Below are 18,229 nucleotides of genomic sequence, written 5' to 3' on the forward strand. Positions count from 1 at the left end.
CATTGGCTGTGTTCTAGAGGACCCAGGTCTGTTCAGATCCCAGCACCCATACGACAGCTCACAACCCTCTGTAACTCCATTGCTGGGGGATTTGACTTCCTCTTCTGGTCCTTTCAGGCACCAGGCATGCAAGTGGTGCACAGATATCTGTAGGCAAAACACTCAGAAATCCTCCGTTCTCTTTCCTGGGTTTTCTTAAGTTCACTCTGTCAATGAGTTGCTTGCTCTGCCTTTTGACCTATGGTTGATGTTACTGAACTGTAGTTTACAGAAAGCTCTTGGGTTAAAGGTGTGTGCTATGGCTGAGCACAACAAAATCCAAGTTTTCCCAGTTCACAATCTCAAGGTTCACAAGGTGATAAAACTATCCTGCAACATCACCCCCCTTTGTCTAAAATAAAAAAGACTCTTTCTCTTACATCATTAAACTATACACTACCTGGTAAGAATGATATTCACAATGTCCAGTCTATTTGTATTTGGCAGCCTTGGAGAAACTACTCTCTATCCTGTCTCTGTGAATGCAAAGTTCTGTGCCTGAATCACTTTCTATAACTTGTATTCATCAACCTAATTAACATCCTTTTAGGCCTCAATTGTTTTCTTAAACCTAAACAATTTAAGCTTAACTTAAGACTATGGCTATGTAGTCTTCAACCCCATCAGAGATCTGAGAAGGATAAATACTACCCGAGAAAACAGGAAGTGCAGAGCAAGCAGTTTCCAAAACTGCAGAAATGATAGATACTGCTGGCTGCCTGGACAGTCACACAAGATTCCTCTTTAACACCGGAGCATCCCTCTCTTTGGTCGACTGGCCCAGAATATCTGACAACTTTTCCTGTGAGGCAGAAGTTATGAAGGACTTCTCTACTTTGTCCTGGTAGAATTTGGCAATTGACTTTCTTTGAGTCCTGCTTGGACAGCATACTGTCAGCAGTTGAAGCAAGGGCAGTTTCTTGCCCAGTGGCAGCTTGCCACATCTGAAGCAAACTCCATAAGGAGGTTCTTCAATGTTCATCATATTCTCTGAAATTGAATGGGTCTGATGCCAGGAGCTGAAATATCTCATTGTCCAAAAAAGAAAAAAAGACTTAAATTAATTAAAAAAATCTTTAAATGCCTTGTTCTACAGATCTCTGATGTTGTTGAAGACCCTGTAAGTATCTCAGTATATTTGAATAGGGAATTGTTGCTTGTCTCTAGTTATTTACTATCTGGTTAACGTAGAAAACATCTGAGATTAACTAAACTAGTTCTTGTCAATACAAGTTTGACAGACTATATATTTGCATTTCTTAATTATCTGAAACAATTTGTTATTGTAGCTTTCAAAAGAACTAAAACTCATGTTGCTTTTTTATGAATTACATAGGTAAATTACCTTAAAAGGAGTTGATACATAGTATGTTTTAACTAAAATATAACTTTAATTCTGTATCCATTTACAAAGATCTATACCAATGTAACCAAATAAAACCTTAATTTTGTATCATTATACAAAGATCTATAAAAGGAGATTATATAATCTACCCTTTCCCCTATTATTTTTTAAAATATATTTATTATTTATTTTATTGAGATATGATTTATTTTTTAAAGATTATCTATTTATTTATTTATTTATTTAATGTATATGAGTACTCTGTAGCTGTACAGATGGTTGTGAGCCACCATGTGGTTGCTGGAATTTGAATTCAGGACCTTCGGAAGAGCAGTCAGTGCTCTTAACCACTGAGCCATCTCACCAGCCCTCCTGTATTATTCTTATGTCCTCTTTTTTGTTTAAATAAAAAGGAAAGATTTTAACTCTAACACAGTAAATCTAATGAAAAGAATGAAGCTATTTCTGCCAAGCTTTCCATAGTGTCCAGCTTGGTTGTATTTGGCAATCTTAGGAGTAAATATTTTTGAGTTCAAAGTTCCGTAGAATGTTCGTGTCAGTCTCATATAAACTCAGCACCTTGAATGTCCTGAGCAGTTTGTAGTCTGAAGCTGATCTTTGGGCAGTGTTTGTCAGCTTAGTGGCAATCCTGGCTATGTAGAGCATAGCAGCCAAGAATCATCAAGAGCAGCAAGTATTCTTAACTACTGAGCTACCTCTCTAACCCTGAGAGCCTCGTTTTCTTTAGCCGTTCATCCAGTGATGGGCACATAGGCTAAGTCCATGTTGCTGGCTATGGTGACCTGTGGTGAGGTAGATGTAGGTTTGCAGGGGTTAATCTATTCCCAGATTGAGCAAGTAAGTTTGAACTCGGAAAAACAAATACTGCATATCAGGACGTGAAATGAGGTCCAGAGGGGGCTAACAGTGACAATGAAGATGATCAAAGAGCACGGTATGAGACCCATTAATTATTTGTGTACAAATAATGTATGCTTTAAGGGGGGCAGGCAGGAATGTATGAAGAAGGGGTGGAAACAGCGTCATTGAGGGTACTTCAGTAATCCTGGTGAGAGAACTCTGAGGAAGCCAGAGCTGAAGCATCAGAAGAGGTGGGACCTAAACAGTGGACAGGAGGGGTGCTGGAGAGAGAGGAGCCAGTGGTTTCACCAGGACTACATTTTAATAAACGTGTATTTAACAGTGACTCATGTTTTTCTGGAAATAGGTCTGAGTGCCCTCTGCTAGAAAATGAGGCATCTAAAGTTTGACCCCTAGGGTCCTTTCCAGCTCAGTTACCAAGTGGCCAAAGCTGCAGAGTGGTCTGCTGTGTTTTCTCCAGGAGCAGGGGGCGGGGCGTGAGTGAGGTGACCGCGGTGGTAACCCATAGGGATATGCTGTCTGCTATCTTGATTCCTGCCTCTTTCTCTTTGTATTCCCTGCTGTGAACTCACAGATATGTATCTTAATCTTGGCCTTAGTCACTGTATTTTAGATGCTTTGGGACCCAGTCAATCAAAATACTGACACTGGTGTCTACAGAACCTCCATTTTATGCTATAGGCATCCATCTTGGTACCCACTAGCCATTGTCTGACTCCCTAATTCAATGAACAACCCCCCCGCCCCCCACCCAGAAATGTGTCACCATGACTATGTACTTGTTATGATAAGACTAGTTTTTGGCTTCTGAAACCTGCTTTTGCAGACAATCGAGAACTATTTTGAGGTCACCTTTACTACCTAATCTTGGCGGACAGAACAGTTCTTCACTTGCTGTGTAGACGTTCAAAGTCTTCTTGTGCTTTTCCTCCATAAAAATCCTTCCGCACCCCCACTTTGTGTGGAAATCTCAAGTTTGGCTCAGAGATTGTTGTCCTGCTAGCAACCAGCTTTAATAAACTTAATTAACTATATTCTGATTGAGTCTGTAGTCTTCCTGAGGTAAACTCCATAACACTACTTCTATTAATAATAATGCTAAATACTACTCCTCTACTGCTGCTGCTAAATACTACTACTTACTACTAACAATAATGCTAAATAAACTCCGGCAAACCAGTGAGATAAATAAAATAAAATTTAAAAGTTAAAGGATAGTTTGATTTTCCTCCCCCCGACTTCTATCTTGATGTTGTTGTTTTTTTTTTTTTCCATTTTTTATTAGGTATTTAGCTCATTTACATTTCCAATGCTATACCAAAAGTCCCCCATACCCACCCACCCCCACTCCCCTACCCACCTACTCCCCCTTTTTGGTCCTGGTGTTCCCCTGTACTGGGGCATATAAAGTTTGCGTGTCCAATGGGCCTCTCTTTCCAGTGATGGCCGACTAGACCATCTTTTGATACATATGCAGCTAGAGTCAAGAGCTCCGGGGTACTGGTTAGTTCATAATGTTGTTCCACCTATAGGGTTGCAGATCCCTTTAGCTCCTTGGGTACTTTCTCTAGCTCCTCCATTGGGAGCCCTGTGATCCATCCATTAGCTGACTGTGAGCATCCACTTCTGTGTTTGCTAGGCCCTGGCATAGTCTCACAAGAGACATTGATGTTGTTTTGAGGAAATAGTAAATATCTGGATTTTTAGCAATTTTTTTCTCTTGGAGAGGAGAATGCCCCCAATTAGCTGCTGGCACTCATTAAGCAGGGGCAGGGCGACAGGTTTAATAGAGACTAAATATGCTTGTAATTCCAGAAAGATGAACCCTGTAGCCTATTTAAAAAGAAACATTCATGTTCTGGAGAGATGGCTCAGGGGTTAAAAAGGATGCTTGCTGCTCTTGCAGAGGGCCTGGGTTCAATTCCCAGCTTACACGATAGCTCTCCACTGTCTATAACTGTAGTTCCAAGAGATCTAGATGCTCTCGGGCACTGCATACATGCAGTGCACACACAAACTTGTGAGCAAAACACGCACATGCATAAAAGTAAAACTCCTTTGTTTACTGAGGGGTGGCATGGTACGCATGTGCCAGTCAGGGGTGCCTAGCAAGGGCTGGTTTTTGCCTTCTACTCTGTGGGCTCCAGGCATCAAAACCAGGTTGTCAAGTTTGGCAGCAAGTGCCTTTACCCTCGGACCTAGCTCACTGGCTCTGTGGTCTACTTTTGTCTCTATAGCAACCTAAATTCACTAGGCAGAAAAAATATGGAGAAAAATGATTTTTTTTTCAATCAAAAGTGAAAACAATTAAAAGAGTTGTTTTGAGATGTTGGAGCTACACAAACACCAACCTAAATACCTCCACACACCACTGCATATTGTATGTGTCATAGGAAACACCCAGAAGTCCAACCTAAGGACACAGTAACAAGGAATGAGGGAAACCACACAGTCTGTTGTATGTAAGGACCTGACTTTATTTAATGCAGATAATAACACCTTGCAAAAGAAAAAAATCCAAATGTCATTGAGCCCTCCACCACGTGGAATTTGCATGTGCACACTGGATGAAATAAAAGATCCAGAACTTAACAGAAACCATTTTTTTCTTCTTTAGAGTAAATTTGATTACAAGATTAGAAGACAGAAAATGATCAGTTGGTCTTAATGATAAACACTTGGTGAATCATCCAAAGGGAAAGGTCCGAACCGGATGCAGAAGGCAGCTATGATGGTGCAGGCCTTGCACTTGGAAGGCTGTGGAAGCAGATCCTGAGAGCTCTGCCTAGGATACATGCAAGAACCTGGGCAGGAGGTGAGGCAGGAGGGTCAGAGTTCAAGAATAGCCTTGGCTACATAGGGAGAGGCCAGTCTAGGTTACATGAGACCCTGGCTCAAAAAAAAAAAAAAAAAAAATCTAAACAAACAAAAAAACCAAAATGGGGATGAAAGTAAAAGTTAGCACTTCTACTTATTGGTTATGTCACCCTCAGTGATTGACTACTGTGCTCTGTATATGAGTTTTCTGTTCAAAGAATAGAGCTATTAATCAGATTGATCCCATCAATGTTAAGTACTTACAGGATAAGTACTTGATTAATACTTCCTATTAATATCTGGCCAAAATGGTTTTATGTATGTGCATATGTGTCTTAAGGAGAAGGTTAGGGTGTCATCTACCATTTTGGAGAGTGGCTGGAATACAGATCACCAGGTCATTGCCTGCTGTGGTTTTCTTCTAACTTGGAGAACCACTTACAGTGAACTGTGATGTGCCATCCAGACTCTACAGTAGGTTGAACTTTCTCCTTTACTCCTGTCCAGGGAAAGGATTAGAAAGACTATATATGAGATAACAGACTGCTGGGATTCGCTCAAAGGATTAAAAAACAAAAAGCCACTACATTGCAGGTAGCAAATACTGTGAAATATTAAACTAAGGGAAGGCTATTTACCCGTTAAAACTTGAAACAATATATATTCTAAAAGTACAACATAATGTGTAGGGAAGAATATAAAAACTATGTTGCACTTCTGTGGCAGGGCAAGTGCATCCTCTAGGACAGGTTCCATGGATCAGGGGAGAGTAGAGCCCAAATTCAAGGCTTAGTCAGTGTCTAATCAGTACAAGTTGGGGTAAGAAAACTATTTTCCAAATGAATGTCACGGTCTCAAGTCATCTCTCTCCCGAAGATTTGGGGAACATATCTTTTTATCTATTCACTCCTCTGCTGAGCTACTAGCATCTTGAGTCAGGCAGTAGTCACACAGTATCTCCTAGGCTCTGTGTCCTGAAAAATATAAGTCTTTTTGTTCTATTTATTACCAAAAGTTGCCTCATCTCCTGGAAACTTCTCTTGCTATGGGTAGGGAAGGAAATATGAGTCTTTTCCAGCCAAACCTGTTTGTTGTTGTTGTTGTTGTCTTTTTTTTTTTTTTTTCCTAGACAGGGTTTCTCTGTATAGCCCTGGCTGTCCTGGAACTCACTCTGTAGACCAGGCTGGCCTCGAACTCAGAAATCCACCTGCCTCTGCCTCCCAAGTGCTGGGATTAAAGGGGTGCGCCACCACGTCCGGCTGCCAAACCTGTTTTTAAAGTTCCCATTTATACAAGGGTTTCACTTTCCCACTTACACAAGGGTTCAGGAAGAGATTAAAAAATAAACAACTAATGTATTGCTACAGAGATGGACATGAAAAAGAATTATGGGATGGAACTCACTGGCCTAGGGTTTAAATTCCAACATCAAAATCAAATCAAGCCGAACTAAACCAAACCAAATCAACCCAAACCAAAAAAGCTAAAACCAAAACCCCCAAACAAACAAACAAACAAACAAACAAACAAAAAACCAGGCAATGCCAGCACTCAGGAGGCTGATATAGGCAGATCTAAGTTCAAGACCAAGCTGGTCCACAAATTGAGTTCCAGAGCTATGCAGTGAGACCCTGTCTCAAATAAACAAAGCAAACAAAAATCAGGGAAGGTTCCATTATGTAAGGACATAGAAGATGATTACAGACTCACCCAACACCCCAACCGTAACACAAGAATGACGTCAGATTTCTTCAGCAAAAATTGAAATCCTATAAAACTATAAAGTTTTCTTTTCTATCTCCCCGCTCCCCAGTGTGTGTGTGTGTGTAGGTGTGTATGCAGAACAGAGGATGATGTTAGATATATTTGTTTCTGTCTTCCTAATATTTGTTTTGAGACAAGGTCTCACTATGTATAGCTGGCTGTCCTGGGACTTGGACACTGTAGACCAGGTGAGGTCTGGAACTCAGAGATTGCCCGCTTCTGCCTTCCAAGTTCTGACATTAAAGGCATGCACCCCCATGTCCCGATCCACCTTATTTCTTGAGATAAGGTCTCTCAGTGAATCCAGAGCTCATGGTTTTAACTAGGCTAGTTGGCCAGTAAGCTCCAGGAATCCTCCTGTCTCTACTCACCAGTGCTAAGATTACAAGTGCATGCCAACACACCAGGCTTTTCCATGGATAATTTCAGATCTGAGCTCATTTCTTCATGCTTTGTAGACAGGGCCATTCCCCCCAACCTGTGCCTGTAGAGTTTGCCTTCCATGAAAGAGTGCCAGCCACTCTAGAAAAGACTGGCAAACAGACTACTTAACATGAAAAATGTTACAAAGTCGTTCTAGAAACAGATTTTGGTCTGTACTATCCAGCCTCCTGACACATGTCTTTTGAGAGTGGACAGACATCTTCCCTGCAGTTTCCTTACTCAATGCCTTTTGCTTTCAGCTCCTCCTTGACACGTTTCAGGTAATCAGGATCAGGGTAGCCAAAACTGCAGGAAGAAAACAAGAAACACTTTAGCTTCTTCCCAAAGAATTCTTAAGAATGTGTATGACAGCTGGTTATTGTGGCACAGGTGCGCAACACTCAGGTGACACAACAGTCAGAGCTCTATGAGTTTGAGGCCAGCCTGAGCCACATAAGGAGACTTTGCCTCAAAACAACAACAAAAACTGTAGGTACTACTTACATTTGAGCATCTAGTATTCTGGGTTCCAAACATTCTCCGGCAATCCAGACAGTGACTAATATCTAGTCATCCAAGTGCCTGGCTGGCTGACCAGCATCTGTTTTCTAGACAGATTGCTTAAATTCTTAACTTATTCTAAGTACTGATGCACATAATGTTATAACTGTCATATTCTACAGAGGCAGTAGTAGTCATACACTTATGGGCAAACACACCAGAAGAAGGCATTGGATCCCATTACAGATGGTTGTGAGCTACCATGTGGTTGTTGGGAATTGAACTCTGGACCTCTGGAAGAGCAATCAGTGTTCTTAACCACTAAGCCATCTCTCCAGCCCCTGTGGGCTTTTCAAATTGGGGGATCTGAAAAGGCTTCATGATATATTTCTTTTGGATGCCAGAGGTAGAGGAATTCAGTCAGATTTCCTGGAATATATCTCCCACCATCTTGGGACCCTTTATAACTAAGACTTCTGCTACCATATATTAGTCTTGTGAGTTCAGTATCATTGTGGACTGATGGGAAGAGAGAGGCGAGGAAGAGGGCGAGGACCTTAAAAGGAATCAAAGCCATGCTGGAGAGATGACTCAATGGTTAAGAGCAGGGGCTGCTTTTACAGAAGACCTGGGTTCAATTCCCAACACCTGCATGGCAGCTCACAACTATCTGTAACTTCAGGGCATCTGACACCCTTACACAAACATACATGCAGGCAAGCCACGAATGCACATAAAAATAAATAAACCTAAAAAAGAAAAACAGAAATCAAAGGCAAATAATGTTCCTACGATCTATCTTTTAAATAAACATGAAACCCTAAATTTAATCAACTTGGGTAGTATTCATCTTGGGCTCTGAAACCCCTTTCTTCTGCAGCAGAACTAAACAACTGAGTAATACCTTATGAATGGCAGGGTAGAAGGTTGGGGGACCAGTCTTTTTATCTTTGAAATTATCATTATGGGCTATTATGTGTATGCTGTGGCTGTTGGCTAGTTTTATGTCAATTTGACACAAGTTGGAGTCATCATAGAGGAGAAAACCTCAATTGAGAAACCGCCTCCTGGGGGGGGGGTGGTGGCAAACAACCTCAATCCCAACACTTGGGCAGCGAAGGCAGGCTGGCCTGGTCTACAGAGTGAATTCCAAGGCAGTCAGGGTTACAAAGAAGGCTGCCTCCATAAGACTGGGTGGTTGGTAAGCCTGTAAGACATTTTCTTTCTTTCTTTCTTTCTTTCTTTCTTTCTTTCTTTCTTTCTTTCTTTCTTTCTTTCTTTCTTTCTTTCTCTTTCTTTCTTCCTTCCTTCCTTTCTCTCTCTCTCTCTCTCTCTCTCTCTCTCTCTCTCTCTCTCTCTCTCTCTCTCTCTCTCTTTTTGGTTTTTCGAGACAGGGTTTCTCTGTATAGCTTTTTCTTAATTAGAGATTGATGTCAGAAGGGCCCAGCCCAATGTCAGTGGTGTCACCCCTGGACTGGTGATCCTGGATGCTGTAAGAAAGCAGGCTGAGCAAGCCATAACCAATGTTCCTTCATGGCCTCTGCATCCGTTCCTGTCTTCAGGTTCCTGCCTCCTTTGAGATTCTGCCTTGTCTTCCTTCAGTGGCCTGTGACTCAGAATATGTAAGGCAAATAAACCCATCATCCTGAAGTTGTTTTTTTTTGGGTTATCACAGCTACAGTAACCCTAACTAAGACACCAGGCTAACATCTACTGCTAGAATGTCTTTCTATCCCCACAGCCTCAAACTGCAGTGTTTGACAACCTTGAACTTCATTCAGCAACCACTACATTTCAAAAGGCTCTTACTTTGCTGGTCCTCCAAACTTGGATGTTTTGTGATGAATATCATTCCATGTAATGACATCCGAGACTCCTGTTGCTCGAGAGTATCCTATTGTGAAAGTCAGTCTGTGCTTAAAGGCTTCGTGGAGCAGATCCAAAACCTTTCTTCCCTCAGTATTATCAGGCAAGTATGCAGTTCGCCGTGTTCCATGATAAGCCTTTCCTGGGTTTGGGTGCTCTTTCTGTATGAAGAAAAGAAAATTATATATGTGTATGTGTGTGTGTGTGTGTGTGTATGTGGGTGTGTGCATGTGTGTACACATATGGATGCCTCTATTTTTAGTAAAGTTATGTTCATGGTAGATGAAGCCTATTGAAAGCCAGAAAAATATTAACATTTTACTCATATTCTGAATAATTCATAGTTCTCTTCAAATTAGAACACTACCTGCCCAACTCCTCCCATCCTAACATATGAATTCTATCTTTAATAAAAAGACATGAGGCCAGGTGGTGGTGGTACACACCTTTAATTCCAGCACTCTGGAGGCAGAGGCAGGTGGATCTCTGTGAGTTTGAGGCCAATCTGCTTTACAAATTGAGTTCCAGGACAGCCAGCTATTACATGGAGAAACCTTGTCTCACTCCCCCGCCCCCCAAAGACGACATGAAACGCTAGGGGTATAGCTCATAGGTGCTTGCTTGGCACGTCCAAGGCTCTGAGTTCAATACATTGTCAAAATAATTAAAAAGGCATCTAATTTCTAAGCATGCAACACGATCTCTGCCTCTGTTATAACCGACCCACAATCACAGAATGAATGATTTCCTGGGAAAATCATTATCTAAGAGGCTATAGGATGCCTCGTTGGACTTTGGCAATTCTAGCATAGCGAAAAGAAACCCATGTTCCTCGGGCACACTTACTGTTTGGATGCCATCTTTTATTTCATAATTAATCACAATGGTGCCACAGCCTTCATAACCTGGAAGTGACCCTTTTTGAGTGGAGTAAGACATGGTTCCCTCTGGCTGGTTCCCTTTCTGGATGCCGTAGGAAGTCAGACACACAGGACAGACAGGCTTGATAAGCATGGCTTTGCTGATACACGAGGTGCAGAATTCATGCTTGCACTTGGGGAGCACGTGCTTGTTGCTGATGGTATCCATGCAGATGACACAGTAGTCCTCAGTCCCCTTCGAAGCTGCAGGGCTGCTAGAGGTGCCTCGGGGAGCAGGTAAGGCTGCATTCTCCTGCTGATCTCCATGGGGGTCACTACTGCTGATCTCCATGGGGGTTTCCTGATCCATAGCGAGTTTCTCTCCAGATGACGGTGCCAGTCCCATTCTTTTGGAGACATACTGCATTGCCTGCGCAAGGTGATGTGGCAAGCCAGTCAAGGTCACTGACTCCTGAGATGTCACAAAGTGCACATTCGGGTGCTCTTTTTTAAAGTTGTCGGCAAACTTGGTATTGTGTAAGCGAGCTCTCTCCTTGCCCAACCCTTTCAGCGACAGAACTTCTGTCCTCAGCTGCCACGTGGCACGCTGGAAGGCATCAGTAAAACCTGTGTAGGACTGCACTGACAGGTCTAAGTCTTTATCCTTGGGGACAAAAAGAATGCAGGTTTTCTGGCCTTTTTCCTGGACTTTGCCACGGGTGTTAAACTTCTGCTCGATCTCTGAGATTTCCTGGAGCAGTTCAGGCTCTAGAAGCTTAAAGCGTGTTGAATCGACCTCGATGCCCGTCGTGTACCCAGATGCGGTTATTTTCACAGGTCTCAGGCCAAGACCTTGGGAGACTTTTTCTGTGGCGGCTGAAATGTCAGCAGGAGAGCCGAGGAGAGTCAGCGTTCTTCCCTGTCCCTTTATCAAGAGCTTTGGGAAGCAGCGACTCAGCTCCTGTCTGACCTCCTTTGCTCTCTGGTGCTCCTCTAAAGAGATACAATCTTGCTTCAGAGACTGCGAGCATTTCTGAAAGTCTCTGACAAAGGACTGACTTGCTTCTTCTACGTTGCCAAATGGGCTGGAGGTGAAGCCTACAGTGACCATATTGGGAGAACTAGCTTGGATTTCAATGTTTACACCAAATTTGTACTCTATGAACTCTAGTCTACCCGGATTAACATGCTTGAAATATTCAAGGAGAAGCACAGGAACTTGAATACTGCTCTGATCAGGGGGCTCCCGCTCCACATCGGGAGGTGTGTGTTTCTGTGGGGCGCACTTCCGTTTCTGCTCGCTTCCCTTCCGTTTCTGCTCCCGTTCCAAAAGCTGCTCACTCAAGAAGTGATGTATCTTTTCAATATCTTTGAAGTTGCCACACACCTTCTTAATTCCATCACTACCCTCCATGCTTTTGATGATGTGAGGGCAGACAGTGGTTATAGATGCTCTCTGCTCTTTAGAGAGCAGGTCACAGTTCAGCTCAGCGGTCACAGCAAGAAAGATCTGAAGGTTTAAGAAGAAGGTACAAATAAGATGTCTCAGAATATCCACCCCTTTGCAGAAAGGCACCCAGAAATTATACCATCTTTTTTTTATTAGCGGTGACTGACTTCTTAAGTCCCCTGAGAGGAGCTACAAGTGAGGCTTGCCAGCCCCCTTTGCACATTAGACTCACCTTGGGGGTGCGGTGGGGAGGGAGCAGTGTCTAAACATGAATTAATCAACGAAAGCCAAGGCCAGACCTCATTGCAGAGGCTCATACAACTGGTTTGCAAGGAAGCCTGGGCATGAACATTTTCTAACACTCAATGGCCAAGAGATCGGTGTCTAGAGCTGCCACAGTCTGCTTGACCCTTGAGGACTAAGGGTTGAGAAAAGACAACTCCTTGAAGCTGCTGTGGTTCTCAAGAAAGAGTTTGCGAGCTTTGAACTTCAAAGGTAGCTCTAAATCCAAGATGGAGTCGCCTAGCGTTGTCTCACCCTGTTTTTTTCTTACTTACTCTCTTACTTTAAGAAAACCCCAAAGCAGCCAGGAGGTGGTGGCATAAGCCTTTAATCCCAGCACTCAGGAGGAAGAGGCAGAGGATCTCTGTGTTTGAGGCCAGGCTGGCCTAAATAGAGACCAGGATAGCCAGGACTACATAGAGAAACTCTGTCTTGAAAAAACAAACAAACAAACAAACAAACAAGAAAACCAAATACAATAAAAGGAAAACCCTAGTGCATGGAACACTTAACTCATGGAAAGTTACTAAGTCTTTTAAACCTTGGTTTTTTAAAAGTTCAGTGATGAGTTAGAAATACCAGATTTGGATAAAAAGGATACAGGCAAATTGAATGTAATATAAAAGCAACATTTCTGATGATTGGTTCCCACTCAGAGTTTTTCCAGATGCTCTCTAGTCCACAGAGAGCATTTTCTTCTCTAGATTAGAGCCTCAGGGTATTTCCAGAATCAGTCTTTCCCACACCTCCATCAGGACCACCTAGAATCTAGGATGTCATCCACCTAGCCCACTGCAGCCACTGACCTTGCATCCTGGCTTCTTCAATGCCTGGGCTTCAGTGCAGCAGCCAGAGCGATCCTTGACAAATACAATCTGGATCCTGCACCACCGGGGCCCCAAAACATCAGGCGAAGCTCCACAGCGGAAGTTCAAACCCTCAGCTCTGCCTTCACAGTACCCTTTCACGTGCCCAGCCTCTCACGTGCCTCTCTTGCTCACTGCCTGCTCCCTACTCTTGCCTCACTGAGACTTCTGAGTTCAAGACATCAATTCCTGGGAGGTCTGTGCATGCGTTTCCCTCAGCCTGGAATGTCCTAATTACAAAGCCACACAGCTTTTCTTACTTACTCTCTTTTCATTTATTCCTGATTTTTAGATGAAGCATCATTTGGATCTGTGTGTCTCTTCGTTTGCGCCCTATTTATGAGAGTGTTTCTGCCACTGTCACATATCTGCCTTTATTCTTCCTGCACTTGTTGCTGGAAAGACTTTTATTATAAATCTATTTACTATTCTTTGCTTCCCTTACTAGATAGCTAAGGGCCCTAAGAGCAGTCTGCAATGTGTCTGTGTCCCCAGCCCCTACAACACTGCCTGGCACACAGAAAATAGTCTCTATTTGGAAAACACATTTTTTTTTTTTTAAATAGCTGATGCACTCTTATCATTTAAGCCTCAGGCTAAATGTCACTTCATCAAGAAGTTCTCCCATTGTCCCCTTGCAAGCCCTCACCCTGCTCTTCTCTGAGACAAAACTCTGTTTTTAATTCTTGCATGTCTTAGTCTTGGAAGTACTTCTACTCAGCTCATTGCTTCCTGTCTGCACACCCAACACAGGCTGCATGAGGATGGGAATCTTGTCTCTGTGCCTCTGTAGTCCAGTGCCTAGACCAGTGCCTCGCCTGGAGCTAGCCCCTGGGACAAGGTTGTTAGACCAAAAAGGCAGAGGCGGTGACCACAGAAGCAGTTGTAGAAACAGTGCCAGCTTGTGGGTTCCCAAAGCTGTGAGACCAGGGGTGCCAGTCAGGAGCAAGAGTGAGGTCCAGATACGTTTGAACCTGAAAATCACATCTGGAGACCCGCAGACTCCAGGACTGCTTCCTCCTTGGTCGGAACCAGGATGTCCCAGTGCACAGGAGCCTTATGACCCCCACCTCCACCACTCGAGGCAGTCTTGTAGCCTGGTGGCTAGATCACAAGTTAAACTTCCTCTCTCCTTAAAAGGACATGTCCAGCAAGCAAGCACCTGGAATTCCTCTTCACACAAATAAAGCATTCCCCAGCATCTATGCCCCCAGCCAATGATGACACTCACCTCCGAAACCCCTACCCACTTCCGCAGGTTTATATAGCCCCTGTTCACCCCAATAAAGAGGGAGGTTTCCCTGAAAACCATGTCCAGAGAAGGCTGTTTCTCCCTAACTCAGGCTGGCTGAGATCTTGCTAATCCACCTGTACCAACTAAGCTTCATTCCTCCCTGTACAGTCCGGGGTGCACAAGGCTGCCCGAAAACACCGAGGGGAAGGGAGGAGCAGATGCCAGGGCAGCATCAGCTCCTCTGTCAACACTCACCTTTTGGACAACTGAGTCAACAGAGTTAGAAACGAGCCCGTCCTGGGGATGTATGTCATCACAAAGTGCTTCATCCAGAGACCCCGTCAAGGACGGAGGTCTGGAGCTTGGTGTCTCCACTGGCTGTGTCAAGGATGGGAGTCTGGGTCTCAGGTCCTCTACTGGCTTTTTAGTAGTTTCCAGGACAATGGTCACAGGTTTGTTATGGACCAACATCTCGTGTTCGCTCTTTTTCAACACTTTCTCCTTATCTTCAGGGGAGACATTAAACATACACATTCACACAGAAATAAGAGAGAATTTACATAGCTGATCCTCAGTATCCCTGTAGGTTGATTCTAGAAACGTCTGAGCATGCTACCTCCAGAGATGTCCCTAATAAGCTTAGGACTTTCACATAAGCTACCCATGTTCTCACATATGCTTTTTAGTTGTTCATTTTTTTGTTTTGTTTTATTTTTTGTTTTTGAGACCTTAGGTAGTCCTGGCTGTCCTGAAACTCCTGGTGTAGACCAGGGTGGCCTTGAACTCACAGAGATCTGCCTGCCCCTGCCTCCAGAGTGCTACAATTAAAGGCATGTGCCACTACTATAAATGCATTGGTTCGCCTTCCATAGACTTTATTTGAATAAACCATAGGGTATGGGACTGTTGTGTAAATTTTCTCAAGACTGAAACATTCCACCCTGCAAAGAAGTTCCTTAAGCAAGAAGGTAAACAACTCAAAATAGCTTCAGGAAATCCCAGAAACTGACCAGACTCATAGGCCCCTCCCTGAATGAATAAACAATAGAGACTGTTGGGAAGAGTCCTCCTGAGACTCCCAGAACAGAGCTGCTGTGAGGACTCATTAAAGGTCTGCATAGGAGACTCTTAGACAAAACAAGCTGTGAAGAAAACTTAAACCACCAGAGAAGCTGCCTGCAGGAAGTGAACTCTAAGCTCCACTTAGGAGGAAGTTTAGACCAACTGAGCCACCTGGAAAGAACACTCCCTAACCTATTGAGCTGCCTGTAGGTGTGCAGTGAGCTCCAGGTTCCCAGCTTTGTGAGCTGTCACCCATGCTAGGTGGGCTTTGGTGATGCAGTTGCCTTTGAGTCGTTTCCCATATTCCTGTAAGTAAATCCAATAACCAATACCAATGCAATAAGTAATGCATTGGTTCACCAAGTTGGCCCTTGGTGGTATCTGTTGTAGGCTCCTGGTCAAATGCATACAGAGGACCTGAACAGTTATTTCTGGCATTCTGGAATAGCAGGCTGGTGATAGGAGAAGCTAATCAGAACTCTAAAGAAGGGAGCTTAAGTTTTAGCATAGGAATATAATTTGGTTATTAGAAATCACATTTCTAGTCTGGGCATGCTGGTACACACTCACAATCTAGCACTTAAATGGTAGTGGTAGGGGTAGGGGTATTATGAGTTCAAGGCCAACCAATGGCACATGGCAAGATCCTGTCTCAAAGGGGTGGTGGTGGGGAAACCTATGTTTTGTAATGGTTTTGAATCTCTCATTTCAATGACATTGAATAATGGTTATTGTATAGTTAAATGGTGAAACCCCCGGCCCCCCAAAAGAAACAAGATCAAAAAGTTTAGAATGTATATTCATTTGCTGACTCTCAGAAAAGAATGCATGAAAATGCCCCCATTGAGGACATTAGTGTGGCACCACCTGCCTTTAATCCCAGTAGAGGAAGGAGGATCTCTGCGAGTTTGAGGTCAGCCTATGGAGCTAGTTCCAGGACAGACAAGGATACAAGGAATAACCCTGTCTCTAAAATCAACCAAACACACACACACACACACACACACACACACACACACACACACACACACCAAAAACCAAAACCAAAACCAAACCAAACCCCACCAAACTATCTTCAGATAATTTTTCTTTGACTTTCCTCTTTAAAGTCATATATTACTTTTGTAGTCCTTAAAAATAAGTCAACGGAATCTTTATTTACAACATTAAAATGGCTTGGAGTCGAGATCGGTGGTGGAGCACTTGCCTAGCGTGCACAAGGTTCTGGATTTCCTCCTCAATCCCAACCCCCACACTTTGTTTCTTCTCTCAACTGGGTCTGCTGGGAAATTCTCAGATGGAGTCGAACCGCGACCTCATCAGCGGCTGGACTCATACGAGGCTCTCTCCGCCACTGTGGGATGGAGGGAGTCTGTGGACCGCACTCTCCCACAGACAGAGAGCCACACTCGCGTGGGCTCTCGTCGGAAGCATGCAGGGATCGGTTTGGAAACCTGCTGGTTCTACCCTTGCACCCGAGCCTTGCCCTGTTTCCCCTGCCCCGGCTCACCTGCTTTTTTTAGGAACTTCACCTCGTAGGTGTCCGGGGCGCTGGGGCCCACGGGCTGGACAGAGCACTCCCCACCTCCCGAGGCCCGGCTCTGGAAGTATATCTCGAGCTTCCTGTGCGCCTTGGGGATGGACTCCCGCAGCCGTACGAGTAGCGGGGACGGCGGGTCGGGACTGGAAGCCATGGCTATCCGCGTCTGGCTCGTTTGGGGCTCAGGGGCGCTGCACAGACAGGGAAGAGCAAAGGCGAGCCCTGCCCTAAAGACCCGAGAGGCAAAGTTTCAGTTTCGATTCCCCAGAAGGTCCCTCCTTGTTCTCCGCAGAGCCGCCGCCTGTCTTGCTCTGCCATCTCTCAGAGCCATCACCCGGTGAGTAGTTCGCACGCTCGGCGGTGGGCGCTCAGAGGAAGTTTCCCTACGGTGGCAGGTCGCCCTTCTATTCTTGCAGGATCGGAAGTTTGGCGGGAACCCGGATCCCAGGTTCAGGCCTCTCAAGGGTGGAGCGGAATAGAGGGGTAAAGAGTTTCACCTGTTTGTACTTTTTGAAATGATTGTTGTAACTAGTATTTACTGAGATGCGGTTCTGATTTCAAGTGGAGAGAGTTTACCTGCTTGGTGACCTGTACTTTTCCTGTTAGCTGGGCACCTTAGGGATTTTCTGCTCGAGGGCCTTAAGTTAGCGAATAGCACAGATCGGCTTGCTTCCCTGAGTCCCTAGAGAGGGAGGTAACGAGGAACTGAGCACAGAAGCAGTCAGTACCTGTGAACAAAGCAAAAGCCAAAGAGCAGGTTTCAAGAGGTATCTTAAGGGGTTGGGGGAGGGGAGGAAAGTATTCTAGGCTGGGACAGCAGTAGCCTAAAGTCCAGAGGGCTGGGTTCCAGGCCAGGGAGAGGAAGAGGAAGGGTCTGTAAGATCTATAGCGTCAACAGAAATAAAGTGGGGATTATGTGTGTTAATTCTAAAGGTTAACACCATAGTTTAGCTCATAGGTGATGGTTAATCTTGGTTGTCATTTTGACTGCGTCTGGAATCAGCTAAAACCCCAGCTAGCTGGGTAGTGCTTGTGAGCGATTTTCTTGATTGGGTCTTTTGAGACTGGAAGACCCGCCCTAAATCTGGGTCACGCGTCCTGGTAGCAGCCTATATAAAAGGACAAGGAAAAAGGAAGTTTTGCTTTTGGCCTGCTTGCCTCAAGACAGACAAGTGCACCCCAAAGCAACCTCTCAGCTGCAGCCTCCAAGGAACCTTAGAGGTCTTTCTTGTGTGAAAGCAATACTGCCCTCTGCAGGCTCCCCGGATCCTGTCCGGCCAGTTTGGGGTTAGTATTCG

The 18,229-nt window shown here is 44.3% G+C and overlaps 2 protein-coding genes across 6 annotated transcripts in view; one reads left to right on the forward strand and one right to left on the reverse strand.

The window, feature by feature from the left end:
• Nucleotides 1-4,722: 4,722 nt before the first annotated feature.
• Nucleotides 4,723-17,235, reverse strand: Dtx3l (deltex 3-like, E3 ubiquitin ligase). Its single transcript, NM_001013371.2, has 5 exons — nucleotides 16,902-17,235; nucleotides 14,585-14,835; nucleotides 10,484-12,007; nucleotides 9,581-9,798; nucleotides 4,723-7,576 (listed from the first exon to the last, which is right to left on the reverse strand). The coding sequence occupies exons 1-5, from the start codon at nucleotides 17,083-17,085 to the stop codon at nucleotides 7,507-7,509; spliced, it is 2,247 nt and encodes a 748-aa protein (NP_001013389.2). The 5' UTR covers nucleotides 17,086-17,235; the 3' UTR covers nucleotides 4,723-7,506.
• Parp9 (poly (ADP-ribose) polymerase family, member 9) overlaps nucleotides 16,678-18,229 on the forward strand; it is a 34,152-nt gene continuing 32,600 nt past the window's right edge. For 2 of the 5 annotated variants that reach the window (XM_006522755.2, XM_030249338.1), the window contains exon 1: nucleotides 17,178-17,268. The gene's annotated coding sequence lies outside the window, so the exon portion shown is untranslated. Of the gene's footprint in view, nucleotides 17,269-17,341; nucleotides 17,415-18,229 lie in introns of those variants that run through there. The other 3 variants (XM_030249336.1, XM_030249337.1, NM_030253.3) reach the window with 2 other exon arrangements.

This window comes from Mus musculus, chromosome 16 (genome assembly GCF_000001635.26).
Source record: "Mus musculus strain C57BL/6J chromosome 16, GRCm38.p6 C57BL/6J".
Classification (NCBI taxonomy): domain Eukaryota; kingdom Metazoa; phylum Chordata; class Mammalia; order Rodentia; family Muridae; genus Mus; species Mus musculus.